Below are 19,914 nucleotides of genomic sequence, written 5' to 3' on the forward strand. Positions count from 1 at the left end.
GTATACCATTACTTTAAAAATGAGTTCTGTACCATTATGCCTACAATTTCAAATCCAGTGAACAAAACTTGAAATGCAGAGACTAAAATAAAATCCACTGTATCAACAATTTATCAAGTATCTCTAATAGGTGAAAAGCATAGATAGGTAACAATTCAAATGTCAATCCATATTGTCAGGATTGTATATTCTACAATGAACGTTCAAAGTGGTAAAAAAAAAATATAGATTGGTCAATTGCATTCTACATGTCACTGATTTAATTAACTATTTATCACAGATAAAGTAGAATATTTTAGTACCTTATTTGTACAAAATAGAATTCCCGGTCATAAACTAGCGGAATTGTGATGCTTTGTGACTTCAGGCGTCAGAGTTTATAATATGAAGTATGTTTATATTCTTACAGGCTCAAACTGCAGTCATGAGTCAGACCACTGAGCATTCATCAAGTGCGCAGCAACTAGCTGAGGCACAGGAGCAGGTGAGAGCACTGTCCATGGCAGTGGCAGAGAAAGACACTGCATTGTTAGAACTCAGTGAGGAGCTTTCAACAAAGTCAAAAGAGTTGATTGAAGTTAAGAAGGACAAGGAGGCAATGAAACAAAAGTCTTCCGAGGAAATTAGAGGTCTTATGGGAAGTGTGCAGGAAATGCAAAGAAAAGTGCATGAGAAATCACCTGAGAAAGGTGGTAGTGAAGCCGAGAGGACAGAACAGAAATTATCAAATCTTAGAGCTGAACTTGATGAAACTTATGGACAGCAGATCAACATGATGAAAGATCAGCTACGACAACAGCATGAGGAGGAACTTGTTGAATTGAAAAAGAAGTATGAAACTGTCCAAGGACAACTCAATGGCAACTCATCTACAGATAACCAACTCCGGGAGTTACAGAAAGAGATTGATGAACTGAAATCACAGCTCGATGACAAAGATGCCACCCTTGCCAGAAACAAAGTAGATATGGCTCTCCTCAATGAAAAATTTGTAGAGGCTGTAAATTCCTATCAGAAACAAATAGAAGAACTGAAATCAGCACCAGATCATTCATCTGATGAAGGAAAGGAGAACAAATCCAAGAAAACCATCAAACAACTACAGAAGCAGTTGATTGAAGCAAACGATGAAATAGTCCAATTGAAGGGAGCACTCGGAGAGGAAAGCGCAGCACTGCAAGAAAAGTTAAACACCACTGAAACAGACTCCACATCAGTAGAGATGGCAAAACTTAAAACTGAGTACCTAGAGGAAATTGAGAAACTAAAGCAGGAGAATGATGAAGCAGTTGGTCAGCTGTTGAATCAACTAGAAAACGCTTCTGAAAAGAATCAATCTATGAAGTTTAAACATGAGCAAGAGGTGGAGAACTTGAAGAGAAAGTACGAGGATGAGCGTCAGTCTTGCAAAGCCTCTCAGGATAGTGTGGATGTTGATGAGATCAGGCAGAAGATCCAAGAAGAACAAGAGGAGCGATATGAAAAGAAATTGGAAGATATGCAAGAACACCTGTCCTCTATTCATGAAATTGATATGAAGAGACTGAAGAGTTCTTTAGCGGTAGACTATGAAGATGATTTAAAGATTTGGAAACAACAGATGCAGGAGGACTTGGATCAGAAAGTTGAAGCTATCAAGGCAGAGAAAGATAAAGAGTTTATAGAGGAGCTGCAGAATGTAAGGAAAGAACTTGCAGATAGGCATGAAAAAGAGATAGAAATGTATAGGATACAGTTAGAAGAAAAACCAGTCAAAACATCTGAGAGGGTTGTGGAAGGTGAAATGATCAAAGAAGAATTAGTCCAGGCATTGATTGAACCTGAGCTGCTGCAGCAGCGGGCTCCTCCTCTAGAGATGCAGTTACACCAAATGAGCATTGATTCTATGCCCCCTTCAACTCCTGGTGTTGATAGTGAGCTTCTTCACAAGTTGCAAGGAGAGAATCAGGATCTAAGTGAAGCCAGGGATGCTTTACTTCAGCAGATCGATGAGTCCCACCACCAGCAAGAACAGATGCAGGAGGAAATCCTAACATTAATGAATGACCGAGATAGAGTAGAGGAAGAGATGGTCTTGCTGCGTCAGAAACCAGTATCAGATGAACTTGAAGCATTGAAAACTCAGAATGAGATGCAGAAGAAGGAATTAACTGATTTGACAGAAAGATATAAACAACAAGAAGCCAGAAACACTGCCTTGAATGAAGAAGTCAGTAATCTTACTCAACAAAAGAAGAACCTAAAAGATAAGATTCAACACTTGGAGGTGCAGCTGGAAGATGCTTCAGGAGAGGAGACTAGCGAGATCCTTGAAGAAAAGCTACTGAGTCAGGCTAACTTCTTTGAACAGGAGAGACAAGAATATGAGAAGGAAATTGAAGAAGTCAGTAACCAGCTAGAGACCATCACTGTTGCTAAAGAAGAAGTAGAGCAAGCAATGACTGCTCTTAAAGAGAAGCATGCCACAGAGATTGCAGAGCTGAAAGCCAAGCAGAAGGATGGTAGTCTTGCTGAACAACTTGACAAGGCTTTGGAAGAGAGAACACAGCTAGCATCTAGGATGATGGAGCTTGAACAAGAGTTTGATATGCTGAAAACTAGTCTGGAAATCAAGGAAAATGAGGCAGCTACTATCAGCGATCAGCTGGAGTTTGTAAAGAGGGAGAAAGCAAAAACAGTGAAGGAACTAGAGTCCAAGCAAGAGTTTGAAGAGGAGCTAATGCTGGAAAATGAGAGGCTGATGGCTATGTTGAGTCCACAACCCTCAGCCACTGAGTCTGTTGATGATGGTGCCAGTTCTGTTTCTGATCACAAGACAACAGATCTGCTGAATGAAATAGCTAGACTGAAGAAAGATCTGAGAGAAAGTCAGGAGATCTATACCAAAGAAAATGAATTGTTAAAACAAGCACTTGACTATGAGAAGGCCACAACAGCACAACTACTGCAGAAGGCTGAGCTGGCCCCAGAGTCCCTGAATAGTCTGGGACCTTCAGAGAGAGAAGTCATTGAGCTGAAACAGCAACTCGCCAAGAAAGATCAGCGTGAACATGAGATCCTAACAGAGAAGAATAAACAGATCAGTGTACTACAAGATAGTAATGCATTGTTGGAAAGAGAAAGAGTGGCACTCCAGAAAGAACTCAAAGATCAGGTAAAACAGGTGCAAGAGCTGCAAGAAAGAATGCAGACATCAGACACTGTTTCTGAAGAAGTGCAGGAAGTGTTTGGACGTCAGTTGACAGTTATTCAGGCTCAGAGAGATGAACTTCTGAAACAGTTAGAAGAGGACCAAGGGATGCAGAGTAAGATCTCTGAAATTGTCGGTGAAAAAGCACTTCTTGAAGAAAGCTTAAACCAAGAAAAAGTAGTTTTGAAAAAGAAATTATCAGAGATGGAAGACCTACAGAGAGAACTGATAGAACAAAAACGTACATTTGACAAACAGATTAGTGAGCAGAGACGAATGGAGGAAATGCTACTCCAGAGAGATCAGATGGAACAAGAGCTGGCAAAACAGAAAAACATCTTGGAAGTTGAACTGCAAGATATCGAGGAGAAGCTGCATGAGAAAGAAGATCAGCTAAGACATGAAAAGGCAGTCCTTGAGAAGGAGTTGAAAGCCAAAGATAACAAACTCGTAGTAGTAGAGGAAGCTTTCCAGAAACGTGAGGAAGAAATACAGAAAGTACAAATGAATGAGATAAATGAGGTGAAAAGCAACATTGAGAAGGACTACATGACCAAACTGCAGAAACTGAGAGCTGAAAGTGATAGAGCACATGCTGAAGCAATTGCTCGACTTAAACATGATATGAAGCAGCAGTATGGTGTACAAGAAGCACAGGCGAAGGAACGACACATGGCAGACATCTCCTTGCTGAAGACGAAACATCAAAGCCAGGTGCATTGGTATACTTATTAAATTTCATGCTGGAAACTGAGTTATAAAATGGCAAATTCAAAATGTACATCACATGAAAATGCTGCATGCCTTCTTACAATCAGAAAGTTGAAAGACATACTTTATGTGTCTGAAAAATTAATAACATAATGCTTAATGTTTTTAATTGAATATAAAGCAAAAAACTGAAGTAACATTTTGAACTTGCCATTAATTCCTACATCAGTGATGATCAAATGATAAAAAAAATCAGACTATCATCACAAAATTTCAAGAATATAACATAACCCTTCTCTTATTCAGAGAGATTGAGTAACACGAAACTTGTTCCTGAAAGTTCACTACAAAAAGAAACTACAACGAACAAAAAAAAATGGAAAAATAAGTACAAAAAAATCCAAGATATCAAAACTTGCAAAAGAAACTTTGGCGGTCAGTTTCTTTTGCAAAGACAAGTGCCTTCAAAAAGCTCTGAATCCTGACAAAAAAATTGTAAAAATCTAAAAAATATTATATTGTAGAAAAGTAGAAATCCCCTAACTTATATTATAATATAATCCCAATTTTCTAACCTAATCCCTAGGATGTAGGAAATAACTAAAATTATATTTGTATATATTCCATTTTACTGTACCTTATCTTCCTTAATTTAATGTAAAAATTCAAAATGTAAACAAATCAAATATGTTATTTATGATAGTTTTATCAAATCACTAGATGTGAAATTGCTGATTTGATAAGTGATTCTACTTAAGTTTTCTTTTAAAACAAATTGTGAATAACTTTAGGCTTTTTTAGATGAATTTTAAATGTTGCATATACATGTATATTGCAATTATTACATTTATTGATTTCATGGGTGCCTCAGACTTTGGGTATAATGATATCCCATATAAGGATGCATGCATTTGTGTATGAAGTAACCATATAAGTGCTTTTGAATATGTGGGTAAAGTGACCCCCGTAAGTGCCTCTGAATTTGGATGTAAAGCGGTCCCAGGAGTAACTCTTATTTTGAGTATAAAGTGATCCCCTAAGTGCCTCTGATTTTGAGTATAAAGTGATCCCCTAAGTGCCTCTGATTTTGGGTATAAGGGATCCCCTAAGTGCCTCAGATTTTGGGTATAAGGGATCCCCTAAGTGCCTCTGATTTTGGGTATAAAGTGATCCCCTAAGTGCCTCTGATTTTGGGTATAAAGTGATCCCTAAGTGCCTCTGATTTGGGGTATAAAACTATCCCCTAAGTACATTGTATGTATGCATTTGGGTAAAAAATAATTCCCTAAAGTGCCTCTGATTTTGGGTGTAAAATGAGCCCATATATCTGTTTGGGGTTACAAATTGATCCTAGAATGCCAGACTTATACTACTTGCAATTTGTCAAATGTTTGCCTCTTGTGTGGGGTTGCAAAGTAATCTCATGGATGCTTATGGGGTGTATTGGGATTCTTTGAAGTTGCAAAAGTGATCCTGTAATTGTTTCGTGTGGGTTGCAAAATGATCCCTAATTGGTGCTTATGATTATGGGTTGCAAGGGATCCTGTATGATTGCGCCTTACAAAATAACAAATTTGACAACTTGATGTTCATAATAACACGGCCAAGTGATCTCATATGCATTTCAAAATTTCACATCTTGCCTTCCTTCCTCTTTCTCCATGAAGTGAACCATGAGTCCACTTAATTGTATGGAGAGTAAGAAGGTTGTAGGAATACAAATCAGTGCTTACCTCATCAGATCAATGGGCTTCCAAGCATTCACAAAAAAATCAATCATTACATTTTAAATATTTATTGTCCAAAGTTTGCATGTACTTCTAATTATGCAATTGTAAATATGTAAAAGATGGGCTATGGTAGGGTTGAAATTGTATTTTTGCATGTGTGTTTTCATTTCTTTTGTCTTTTAATTCTACTATATTGGTCTGTCCATAGGTCAGATGGAGCCATGTGTTTAATAGGAAATGGATTGTTTAGTGCATTTTTCATTGTCAAATTAGTTAATTAGTTTTTGGTTAACTTTAAAATATGTAGGTGTGTTATGTTTTTGGTGTAAGGGTTGTTTATGTGAAAGTTTAGGTTCATTTTGTATTTTAGTTATGAATCAGTTGTGTGATTTGTATGGACATACAGTGTGAGTTGATTTCAAGCAAATCTTGCCATGACCATCAAGGCTTTGAGTCGAGTGTATTATAATGTCAATTACAAAGACAAATAGCAGTAGTTCAACTGAGTAAAGAAACGTTAGAACGTTTGATCAGTCTTGGTACTCCATACGCAATGACCAAAGTCGGATAACTTTACAAGTCAAATGATTACCAAGCTGATGACACAAGAAATTCTTTCCCAGTTGCTGGTTGAGGTTTCGCTTTGTTTTCCATTTCTATCCAGGTGTTTCCTCAATGTTTTGATGTGATTCCTTCAGAATGTTACCAGTATGCAGTATTTGCGTCAAAAATATTCTTATCACCCCTTCACTGCCAATTTTGATAGTCCTCATATGTCAACATCAAGCCAGTACTGTAAAAATGATACAACATGTCACTCGAAAGTCACTACCTCTTCATGAGCTTTGCACTTTGACCTTTGACACCACATAGCATTATGGGAAATCTAAGATGGCAGTGAAGACTGATGAGGAATTGCAAAAAGCATTACATGTACTGAGTGTGTGTGTGTATGTGTTTGTTGGATTTGCAGTGAAGATTTGTGTCTGGGTATGTGAGAATTAAATCTTTATATATCAGAGAAAAATATTTAAATCCAAATATCTATACCAACTTCAGGAAAGGCTGCATGTTAAAAGTAAAACAAGGTTACAGTATTTCACAATAATCACTGAAGAAGATGAAAAAACCACACTTATGTCTAAAGGATCCAATTGAAAAAATCAGTGCAGGAATGGTTTCAGAATTTGCTGTAAGATTTTGATGACTATGTCATCTCAAGCAGATAGTTGGATAACCTATCAAACCATAGCAAAATATATGCTTATGAATATGTAATATTAGATGAGTCATAACTATTTGAAGTCTTCCACAACAATTTTACAATTGATTTGAGAGATGGATGATTTTGTTTTGAATAAAAATAAGAATTGTCTATCAACAAACATTGTAAAGGTCTGGGTCAAAATAGGGCTGTGTTACCAAAATATTGAACAATTTTCTGATTTCATCATAGATGTATATTACATCTCACAATTCTGAAAATTTAATTTTTTCATCTATAAATTAACAATTTTTTTTGACGTCCTTTGTCTTAACTTATCCTGGTTGTATCGTAGTGGTTACAATAATTCCTCTTTCTCCGGTGAAAATTCTTAAATTATTCATAGAAAATAAACCCTGGACTCCCCTTTATGCCTAAACTCTCCTTTGATTCTATCCTAACCCCCATCTTAATTTGTCTTGGTAATTTTCTATAAATATGGTGAAACATAACTTGAACTTTCCTTTCCAAAGTATCCCTGGCCTGTATTCAGTTCAATATGCACAACATTTCAAAAATGCTAATCAGAACACTTTGATAAACAGGAAGCTTCTATTTTGACCCAGGTCTAATCCCTGATTGGTCCATGTATTCATTCATGTAATCCCATTGGATAATGTGTCCTGTCAATCAAAAATTACATCACTATGGTGAATCATTCCTGTCCAGGATCAAGCGGTATTAAAAACAAATTTATTTAAAAGAATGATTTATGGTTGTCTGATTTTTTTTTTGGCAAATTTGCTGCCGTATGATAAATAGATGTTTGTTCACTAGTCTACTGACCCAGACTTTTACATTGTATGCTAAAAACTTTGGTTTTTTAACTGCTAACAAGAAAGGCAGTAGGTAAGATGACTGTGTCAAGCTCAGTCAGTGTATTGTAGCTGCATGAAGTACTAACAACTTCAGCCATGAATGTAACAAGTTGTGTGTCTCAACTAAAACATCTTAATACATTGGTTTGAATAACTTGAAAGGTTAATACAAGTCTTTGATAGATAAATACAGAGTGAGTTGCACCCCATTTCAAGCATAGAGACAAAACTAACTTTATCCTGGAAATGTGAATTGATAATATTGAAGTGATAGTACAGTTATTCAACATCAGAAAGTAGAGGTTCCTGTTTCTGGTACATGGTTTTTTCTTCTATAGTCCATTCAAATTCATTATATCTATTCACACAGTTTCATAAATGTGAGGACTTAGGTTCTTTGAAGGGTTTATCCTGAAATGTCGGCAATTTTCAACTTTTTTGGATCAAGGATATTTTATCTAATTAACATTTTTTTGGTACATGGTAATGCATAGAGCTCACCATTTTATAGTATTCATATATGTGATTATACTTGGTATGCAGGTTATATAGTAGACTATTTTCCACATCATCATGTTTGTCCATATTTACAAGCCTAGGGAGATTTCAAGTTTATCATGAGAATCAAAAATATATCAGGACCCCTTAGCATAAGGTTATACTCAATGTAAGCACACCCTAGTACATGTGATTTCAGATATGGTGTGCCTGATTTTAAATCATGTAAATCACGATGCTACAATGTCCAGTTTGGATTAGTATTAAAATTTAGGACTGATGTGAAAAACAGGTATCTGGAGTAGTTTAAAGAAAAAGTGGTCCAGAACAAAAACATGATGCTTTGTTAACCATATAGCTCCTGGCTAATGCAAGAACCTGGGATTGAAACCCAAGCCTTTAAAGAAACACTTCTGTATTAAGTCCATTAGTGTCCATAATTTACATGACTCTGATTTTTTTTTGAAAGTGACGAAATCTTAAAATTTAATTGGAATGACTAAACACTTTATATGTTAATAACTGATATCCATGGCGATTTGATGTAGGTGTTTATGGATTTATATAGTAAAATTGTAAAATTGCCTTCGGCTGTTAGTGTTGGATACAGTGTTACTCAAAAGTGATGTCAATAGTATACTTCTTAATACATAGCAGTGAATTTTAAAATTCTGTGTAGTAATACAAGGGGTCAATTGATAACAATTAATTGTTTCCGGCTGTTAAATTTACAATGACATTATCAAGGATTCATTTCATTCTATATGGCTTATCTCCCTATATATGACGGAAAAGTTTAAAATTCTACATCGCACTGCACCATATTGATAAATCACTGTCAGCTATTATGTATACTAAAACTGCATCAACAAAGAGCGCTTCTCTTTTATATCCAATTGACAGTAAATTTTGAACGTCGTCAAAACATTTTTTAATGAGAAACATCCCAGTAGGAACCTAAATTGTAAATGGATTTTTTCTGTCCCCTCAGTTCAGCTTTGATGTAATAAGAATTCATGATTTACAAACAATGTTGTATGTATTCTTTATCCTCAGTTTATCCTAGCTATTATCCCATAAAACTCTTGTATGTCTATTTCATCCATTTCAAATCAACTGTAAAATACTGCGGCAGTGCCATGCCGTGAATTTAGTAGACCTCAGAGACTGTACCTGCGCAAATATAACAATGAGTTTATAAAAAGGAAAGGTTATGTCATAGAATATTTACTGGCGTTTTTAAAACCATAAATTGTGGTATTGCATAGAACTCAGCAGGGTTTGATTACAACATGGTGTTCAGTACATACAAGGCCACCTATTGGCTTGTTCCATTCCCATGGTGCATTTAACATCTTTTACGTATACAAAAACTGAGTAAAGCGAACACTGTTGTCATGGTAACCGACAAGCTATCAGGGGATAGATTTCCATTAGCCTTCTACCTGGTACATAAATCAAACTCAGTATGATGGTTTTTCTGTGCATGGATGATAGAAGAAACCAATACATGTACACAGCAGTTGGTTTGTAAAGACATTCATGTATTAAACAGATATTACAGCTTGCAAACAATGACTAATGATGTACACCTAGTATAAAGGTTATATTTAGACATACCTGCAATGTGGGCAAAATATCAGTGCTAAAGATCTTCAGTCTTACCCAACTATTTTTTTTTTATGAGTCTGATTTTTTTATGTGATAAAGGTAGCCTTTTCACTTCTGGAGAATGATAAATGATATGATTTGCATACATGGAGTATGTATTGCTATTAGTTTGTCAGGAAATTTTACTTGGCAAAGATTAGGATGATAAATTGTAGTAGAATTCCTGATTGTAGCCATAGCTATATTACACTATGTTGGAATGAGTATGCTGAAGAAAAACGGTAAAACAGTCGTCTCACATGTGAAATTTGTTTAACGTTTTGAGCAATAACTCTTTATCAAAAACAGAGGTTAAGGGTAAATAGTTAAACAGCCAATCTATCCTAACGTAATGAAAATGTGTAAGAGAATATACAACAAATACAAGATGACACAAGGCTAGGAAAATAGAACTCAGTGGTGAAAAAAGCGCATCAATACTAACTAGATAGAACAAACTCTCACACTAATGGAATGCCTGCACCTAGAGGTATTGGTTTTGCATCACTGCTGGTATTAAAGTGATACATCTATGCTAGAGACACACATCAAAGCTGAAGTCACACTGGATTGAATGCGCTACAGAGTTAGTAATTTGGCATCATTTGTTGAATATAATTGTTTTTTGAATTATATTTTCAATTCAAGTTATAATTACATTTTTTGTTATGTTAGTCCAACAAGCTAATGTTGGTATTTATGATATTAATACCATCATACTAATGTTGGTATTAGTATATAGTTTTTTCTTTTCTGCTGCCAGAGTTTCAACACTGATGTGACTTTACATTATTTATATATGACATAGCCTAATCTGCCACTGTTTACAAACAGTAAACTTCTTGTAGTAGTACATTGAACCCAGACACCCCTGAATTGTACTAATATGAATGTAGATCAAGACTTTATTCATACACTTCTCAAGTTGGTAATTTGTATGTTGGAATTAGTATGCTAGGGATGAAGAAAAAAACGGTAAAATAGTCGTCTCACATGTGAAATTTGTTTAACGTTTTGAACAATAACTCTTTATCAAAAACAGAGGTTAAGGGTAGATAGTTAAACAGCTAATCTACCCTAACGTAATGAAAATGTGTAAGAGAATATACAACAAATACAAGATGACACAAGGCTAGGAAAATAGAACTCAGTGGTGAAAAAAGCGCATCAATACTAACTAGATAGAACAAACTCGCACACTAATGTAATGCCCACACCTAGAGGTATTGGTTTTGCATCACTGCTGGTATATAGTGATACATCTATGCTAGAGACACACATCAAAGCTGAAGTCACACTGGATTAAATGTGCTACAGAGTTAGTAATTTGGCATCATTTGTTGAATATTGTTTTTTGAATTGGTATTTTCAATTCAAGTTATGATTACATTTTTTTGTTATGTTAGTCCAACAGGCTAATGTTGGTAGTTATGATATTAATACCATCATACTAATGTTGGTATTAGTATATAGTTTTCTCTTTTCTGCTGCCAGTGTTTCAACACTGATGTGACTTTACATTTATATATGACATAGCCTAATCTGCCACTGTTTACAACAGTTAACTTCTTGTAGTAGTGCATTGAACCCAGATACCCCTGAATTGTGCTATGCAGATCAAGACTTTATTCATACACTTCTCAAGTTGGTAATTTGTATGTTGGAACATTGCAATTGATTGTATGCCCTCTAAGGTGACAATTTGATGCACTACTGATACACAGCAATTTCTTGTAACCCACCAACATTTGATTTCACAAATTTTCATAATGTGGTGACTTACAAAGAAAAAGGTTTCTGTTTTACACAACAAAAAATGTAGTCTTTCAAAAGAGGGCATGCTGGGACAAATTACGGATCCTATTCCCAAAGAGGAAGACTTCTACTCAAATAACTTGGCTGCTCTCCACAATTTTACCATAGTAGTAATAATAATGGCACACTGGTGTTTAGTAGTTACCTCAATTTTACCGCTTGATATACCTAGTACATTTCTGATCAATATTTGGTCATTTAAAAACAATTGATGAATCAGATATAAAACAAATGAGTAATGACAATAAATTAGACAATCCTCTGAAAAGCCATGATTAATAATCCTATCCTGACAGTTGTTATGTATTAATTGCTGTGTGGGTCATCAGAGCATTATGTAGTGGTAACACCAATTAACTGTTATTATGTGGACCCCGGGACTGTCTTGGTTGTCACATTAGCTAATGAAGGAGGTAGAGAAATGATAGATCTCTATAACTGACAACTAATCAATGTAATGGTTACATCTAGTAACCCATTAGATAATGATGACATCACTTGAAATGTGTTGGTATTTCATTGGGTTGATTCTAGTTACTATCCATCTCAGTGTAATGGGTACGTTCACTACTTTTACTAATAATTATATCTGTTAGGTAAGGATGACATCACTTGAAATGTGTTGGTATTTCATTGGGTTGATTCCAGTTGCTATCCATCTCAGTGTAATGGGTACGTTCACTACTTTTACTATAGCTATACCCATTAGATAATGATGACATCACTTGAGATGTGTTGGTATTTCACTGGATTCATTGAGGTTGTTTTAATATCCATCATGAGGTAAACAAGAAAGAGAAAACATGTTGTGATGTACGCAATCATATACTTGGACTATGATAATTAGGGTTATAGAAGAGTGTGGGATTTTAGGGTTATTGTCAGAGTTAGTGAAAGTAAACCAGGTAGTTAAGGTTGCAATCAGGGTTTAATAGTAGTAATGAGTAATAGTTTGTGGTAGTACATGCACGCACGCACGTGCACACGCATACACACACACACACACACACACACACACACACACACACACACACACACACACACACACACACACACACAAACACAATGCTATTTATGTCTCTGAGCAGTGCATAGGGATCCCTTTTCAGTACCAGATACATGACAGGAAATTGTTTTATTTTCTAAATTATTTTAAAATATAACAACTTTTGACTAAAAATGTTGGCATCATGTCATAAACAGTTGTTTCTTTGCTTCCGAGCTAAAATAAACTTATAAAGATTCAATCTGCCAGAAAGTTACAGAAAAACAATAACTTTTGGTCAGAAAATTTCACTGAAAACTTCACTGTACTCATTGAGTGTTTGCATGATAATATACCATGATAGCCTTTACCCGGTGTACCACCCAGCAGTATGCAGATTATACAGTACCTCAGAAATCAATACCTGTACAACAATGTTTGCATATAATAGCATTAAGAATTGTGACTAGTACTGGTGTTAGAAGTAGTGTGAGGTAAGATAATTACACAATGCTGTTCTTCACTGACATATTGTAGAAAAATTGTTCTACGTTCTAGCTTTCTGTATAAGTATAGATTTTCTGTATGATTCAGAATACATCAATAGACAGTATGTGAAATAGCATTGTAAGAGAGTGATCATAGTACATACAGTCCATTTCAGTTTTAGTCTATGTAGAATGAATATACTGAAGTTGATTGAAAATCTTCACAAGTCAGTCATAAACACACTACCATATTGAAAATTATGTGTAGTTATATATTTCTATGCTTCCTTTATAATCTAAACATTATTTTAATTACAGCGTACCATTTTATGCTATCAGACACCAATTTCATAGAATATGACAGTCACCATGTAATTAGAACTTATTTCAGTTAATTTTTGTATATCATCCATAGAAATGTATAATTTTAGTTATTATAGCCGACTATATGTAAAACTTGAAGTTTTTTCTGTCGATATTTCGGCATTAGTTAAAAGTTGTGGGCGATTTCTTCTCATATCTCATGGTTTTGTGTGGGAGGGTGGGGGAGCTTGAAATTGGTCCTGTCGAATTTCTTTTTATGCAGACATATATACTTGTCAAAAATCCATTCATGTTTGGGACTACATGACAGGGCTATATTGCACACTCCATATCATGTTGCTGTGGAACTATCAAGGCTTTCCTAGTCAGTCCACAGACTATTCCAGAGACACCCAGGCCCGGCAAAAATAGCAAGTGGGTTCCACAGGTCATGTTTACTGACAAGTCTATATGTGGCCAGTAGGTGTACCTTTTTGTAAGAATTCTACTTCAAAATAGACATTTGAATAGATTGAGTGAAACCATAGGGGCCGTTGGATGGTTCCATTACAGGTGACCAAGGGGGTATTTACCAAGCTATTGGATGGTCTATTCATTCTACCTAATTATAGGTGAAATAGGGGGTATTGATGGAATTCTTTGATTGCAATTATCGTTAATGGACTGATATTGATTTGTGTGTGTTCATTATGTACTGAAAGACAAATGTTGAGGCCATTTGAAGCAATACACCAGACAGGACAGGACTGACTCAATGAGATAGGTACCTGACTTAAGCAATACACCAGACAGGACTGACTGACTCAATGAGATCCATAGGTACATGATGACTAAAAGCATGCCCAGAGTACTACCTGTAGTATAAAAGCTATGGGAGTATCCATAAGTTAATTATTTTGGCATATTAGCCCATAGACTTGCATGGCTGTCTGTAAGATTTAAATTTGCCTGAATATTTGGTTGAACACTCCAAGCCACATAGCCATAAGTCAGGTATAAGTGTGATAGCATTATTTCATAGCCACATAGCCATGTTTTGGGCTCAGGTATAAGTGTGATAGCATTATTTCATTTTGACAATGATTAGTGTAACTGAAAGATAAATCATTGATGATATCGAAAATCAAATACCCAACAAAAATCAAATATATAACTGTAAATTATGAATACTCAGAATTTGTTGAGCTAAGCTGAAGTGAACATTAATGTTAACAACTGAATATAATTATGTTAATTGTATCACTGCACAATTAGAAGTATTGAGGCACTGTGAGTTACTCAGTGATTCAAACTACAAAATAATTTGAATCAAATATAAGTATGAGATGGAACTCACAGCACAGGTTTAAATATTGATTCATCTATTTCAATGTCATTTGCATTCTAACTGTTACAGATGTCAGAAATCAAAGTGCATTAATGATGTCATGCATTCTAACTGTTACAGATGTCAGAAATCAAAGTGCATCAATGATGTCATTTGCATTCTAACTGTCACTGATGTCAGAAATCAAAGTGCATCAATGATGTCATTTGTATTCTAACTTACAGAAGTGCCAGGAGTCACTGCATCAACCCTCTATTGTTATGTTTGCTATACTGGTGTTGACACCTTAATTACTAGTCTATCAATAATACTCCTGTATAGTGGTGTCAAATACTGAGAATTCAAACATTACCTATTGAACCCTTTACACAGTCATCACTGCAGGGCAAATGTGAGTTGGTGACTAGAGTCATCAAGTATTTCATAGCCAAACCATTCATGTCGTGAATTAATATATACCATATATAGTATATAGCACAGCAGTGTTTTTGCTAAGGTTTGGGAACCCCGGTAACAGAAAGGGGGAAAGAGGTAAAACTGGTAGTGCTTCCCATGCAATGTATCATAGTTTAGGTGGGGAACCCCGGTAAAATGATGTGGGAACCCCGGTAGATTTTACCTACTTACCGCCCTTAAATAAAACACTGCACAGTGAGGTAAAGAGGATTAATTAGTGTATGAATTCTCTTGACGTCACTTTCGAATATCAGGGTGTCTATTGAGTTGAATCTGATCTATACTAATATTACATACAAATATCACCATTCTTGTGTGCTGTAGTGTGGAGTGTATAGTAGATTGGATTTCTAATCTAGTACATCTCAAAATCACTATATTTAGCAAGCAATTTTACTTCTCACCTTCATGGACTTTAGAATTCAGTATGATATTTACCCTTCAAATCAAAGAAACCTGATATGCACAAAATAATCAATGCTTGTACTGTACATGTACATTTTGTATAGTGAATACTGTATGTTATAATAGTTTATCCTCTGCTGTAGTACCCGGTAGTACCAATTTGGATAATTACTTGTGTTAGGCAATTGGATAATTTGAGAATGTTTCATTGAAAGTTAACATCGTAATTTTCTTCTGGATAAATTGTATATAGCTCAGAATTCAGCCTTGTGGAGATTTTTGGTTTTTGCCTTGGTCAGAATTCAGTCTTGTGGAGATTTTTGGTTTTTGCCCAGCTCAGAATTCAGTTTTGTGGAGATTTTTGGTGTTTGCCAAGGTCAGAAATCAGTTGAGTGGAGATTTTTGCCCGGCGCCTTAAATTTCCCCGACCAAGTAGGGGAAAGGGGAGAGGCACACATTCAACATGACTGCATGGATTCTAGACTATGATATGGTAATTTGTGACTCTTAAGATGTCAGTTCACCCTACATTCGTATATCTCTTTATAGTTTTGAATAGTAAGTAACAACCTGACAAAAATCCTTTAGAAAATTATTGATTCGTCTTGTAGTGTTAATTAATTCTTACAGTTTTTTGTTAATTTTAGAGTTTGAAATTTGATTTTTGGCATGTATCTAAGAATATTGTAAACACAGCAAGAGAGAAAAAATATTGAATATTGTAACGTAATGATTGTTAAGAACGTTTACAGTTTTTCTGGTGGACAGACAAGAATTGCAAATTGATAAATTTAGTTTGTACAAAAACAGAAATGAAAAGTTGATGGTCACAGCAAAACTCATTATAAAGGGTATGTGTCCCAAAAGTTCTGATGTGAGCTTTCACCCAGTTAACAGAGCATCATTAGGTGAGCATGTAATATGTATGTACAGTATTATATGAATTACTTAACTTGAGAAGAAAACTATTAAACCCCATATATCTCCCTCTGTTGACATACATTAGAAAGAAAAGAAAGAGTTCATTAATTTGGTGGGCTTTAGATAATCCCTAAATATTGTCTCATCATAAAATGTAGGCATGAATAAACAACATGAATAACTTGACACTTTAGGGCTTCATTATCACTCCAAAGTCCACTTGACACTTTAGGGCTTCCTTATTACTGCAAAGGCCACTATGTTTCAGGTGACTACAAGTCCACCTTTTGTTATTCTGATTGGCTTCCCAGGTTCGCAGTTATACACTTGAGCTTTCATATGTAAATGAAGTCCCTCTGTTTCACTGGGCGGGAAACCTATCACCTAGCTTCCACCCCTGTGAGTGGAATAGTATCTGCCTATTCAGAACCAGCTACTATTGTCGGTAATATTGAATGACTGTTTATATCACACGTCACTACTGTAGTTCATTTCATACGTGGTCACCAATTTTTTTTTTATCTCGTGGATTTCCCTGGTGATGGAGCTTCAAAATAACCTAAGGTACAATTCATGGGTGATCACTTGATGTCTGACTTCACAGAGGTTAAAGTTCAATGCCAAGGTATTAATAAGTGGATGATACTGTACATGCCACGGCTTGTCATCACTTGTTTCAGTCTGCCGGTGGAGTAGTAATGCATGTTGTGTGAGCTTATACCTGTAGTATTAACTAGTGTTGCAGCTCTAAGGTATATGATAACACACTTTTGTAATTTCCTGTGAATTGTGCTTGATTTAATTGTCAATGGGACTAGCCAAGTCACTGGGTCTGTACAGGACTGCAAATCAGCTGTTAATGGTGCATATTTATGAAAGGTAAGTATTTCCTGATTTAAGTCACTCACTGAATATTTTATAACATTTCTAGTGATTGTTATTGAGTATGTTATTTCGTAAAAAGCTGCAGTTGGATTCACTGGTGTGTTATTGTACTGGGGTGCTGTATAAGGTTGTTGTTAGCTTGTTCCAAGGAGATGTATGTCATCTATCTAGTGCTGTCATAATCTGGGGTTATGTGGTGGTGCATTATACGATAAGCTGATTGTTGATGATCTAGTGGCTGAGATAGCTAATATGTGCCTGTATTCTGATGTATAGATATCCCAGGTCTTTAAGTCGTGAGTTGCATTAGAATTGGAGCTGTGATTCGGATGGATCTAAGGTTGATTGCGTGTGTACTTGCGTAGCATTTGTCAACACGTGGCTATATCATACACATGTGGTGTGACTGATGTACAAAGGTTTGATTTACAGTTATATCGTTATCACCTTTCTCATAGCAGGTATTACAGTCTTAGTACATCTTTCCATGTCTACATTGCTTTATTTTATGCATACAGACAATTTTTTAAAACCATGGAAACAGGTAAAGATCATCCTTTGTACCCCTGCATCCTTAGAGGCTATTTGATCCATTATGACTGCCAAACCCACTTGTAATCTAAAAATTCACAAAAGAAAGCTTTTAGCTAAAACAGAACGTACAGCGATACTCATGTGTGACATGATATAGAACGTAGAAAATTTTACAGCAATCTATGACTTCATTATGCATGGTTGAAAGTTGCCATAGCAACAAACAGTTTAACCTTTGACCTGAGAACATGAAACTAAAATTACATGCCATGATTCATTAGCAGGTTTACATCAACACTTCTATGTTAAAGTTGCATCACTTTGATATTTTTGTAGTTTATGATATTATATGCCAATTTCACATAAAACATGACGTCACATTTTAACAAAGTGACTGATCAAGATATTTTAAATATCATTCTGGAACCACGTAAAATAATATTTGTATTTCATTATATTACATAGATCTTCAGAAAGCCATGTTTGGTAACAGATCAGTGCATATTATATCAATTACATTTAGCAAATTGTTGAGATTGGATATTACTATTACTGATAAGATGAGGTAAATTTTGTAGTCAAAATAGAGCAATTAGATGTTGAGGTCGTTTCATCTTTTCTGTTTTGTCTATAAACTGTATTAATGAATATTTAATGATACAATCTTAGAACAGATGTCTGTTAGGTACACTTGGAATCTATGCTGAAAATTTGAACAGTTAAAATGTGCTGTAATATATAAGTTTGGGGTCCATGCTATATAGCAGGTGTCTGTTAGGTACACTTGGAATCTATGTTGAAAATTTGCAGTTAAAACATACTGTAATATGTAAGTTTGGGGTCCATGCTGTAGAGCAGGTGTCTGTTAGGTACACTTCGAATCTATGCTGAAAATTTGAACAGTTAAAACATACTGTAATATGTAAGTTTGGGGTCCATGCTGTAGAGCAGGTGTCTGTTAGGTACACTTCGAATCTATGCTGAAAATTTGAACAGTTAAAACATACTGTAATATGTAAGTTTGGGGTCCATGCTATATAGCAGGTGTCTGTTAGGTACACTTGGAATCTATGTTGAAAATTTGCACAGTTAAAACATACTGTAATATGTAAGTCTAGGGTCTGTGCTATGTCCTATGTAACCTTGTAGTTAAAGTGTGGGTTCTTGGCTGTCCTGTACAAAAGTTAAAATGCCCTGCAGTATAAAGGGGAAAAAAATGTAATTGCAAAAAGGGAATGTTTTGAAAAAAATTCATCAAGGAAATGAATTTTGTTTTTAAAATTGTGTTTCATTGTTTTGTAAAAAAGTTAGTAACAATGACATGAAGATAAATTTATTGAGAATAAAAATATTATTAATCAAATGCATTAGAAATAATAGCCTAGAGTCAGCGTTATAGTCACATGTGGGGATGTTTGCTCTCACCATGCCCCCCCCCCCCCCCTACCATGGAGCTCAAATCCATACATGACTGGTTTCTTGGCTATAGAAATATATTTGTATTAAAAACAATATGTTGTGTACAACACAAAGAGGAAATTTGAAACATTTGGAACAGAATGAAATTTAGAGTAATTTAGTCTGAATAGATGTATATGGCACATATTGGCTGTTAACAGAATAACTGAATATGGTATTTAATTCATCACACATTTCAGCAGATCATGTGACAGGGTTTAAAATTCAAAAACCAACATTATTATAGATGTCAGCTGGAATATGATCAAATATTTGAATGTCAGGCTACCTTGAATAATAGTTGTATTTCTACCATTAGGATTGTAGACTGATATGTGATCTAGACAGACACAGAGAAATACAGAACTAGAATGTCATATACCGGAAACTTAAATATTGATATGTATTGACTAAACTATCGTTGCCATGACAATGTCAATTTTTTGCATCTATGG

The 19,914-nt window shown here is 35.3% G+C and overlaps 1 protein-coding gene across 4 annotated transcripts in view; it reads left to right on the forward strand.

Annotated features, from left to right (window-relative positions):
- The window catches only part of LOC144433543 (uncharacterized), a 105,800-nt gene that overhangs the window by 25,088 nt on the left and 60,798 nt on the right, over positions 1-19,914 (forward strand). For all 4 annotated transcript variants that reach the window (XM_078121854.1, XM_078121855.1, XM_078121856.1 and 1 more), the window contains one exon: positions 410-3,904. In XM_078121854.1, the coding sequence (XP_077977980.1) occupies positions 410-3,904 (3,495 nt within the window). The remainder of the gene's footprint in view (positions 1-409; positions 3,905-19,914) is intronic.

Source organism: Glandiceps talaboti, chromosome 4, assembly GCF_964340395.1.
Source record: "Glandiceps talaboti chromosome 4, keGlaTala1.1, whole genome shotgun sequence".
NCBI classification, from domain to species: Eukaryota; Metazoa; Hemichordata; class Enteropneusta; family Spengelidae; genus Glandiceps; species Glandiceps talaboti.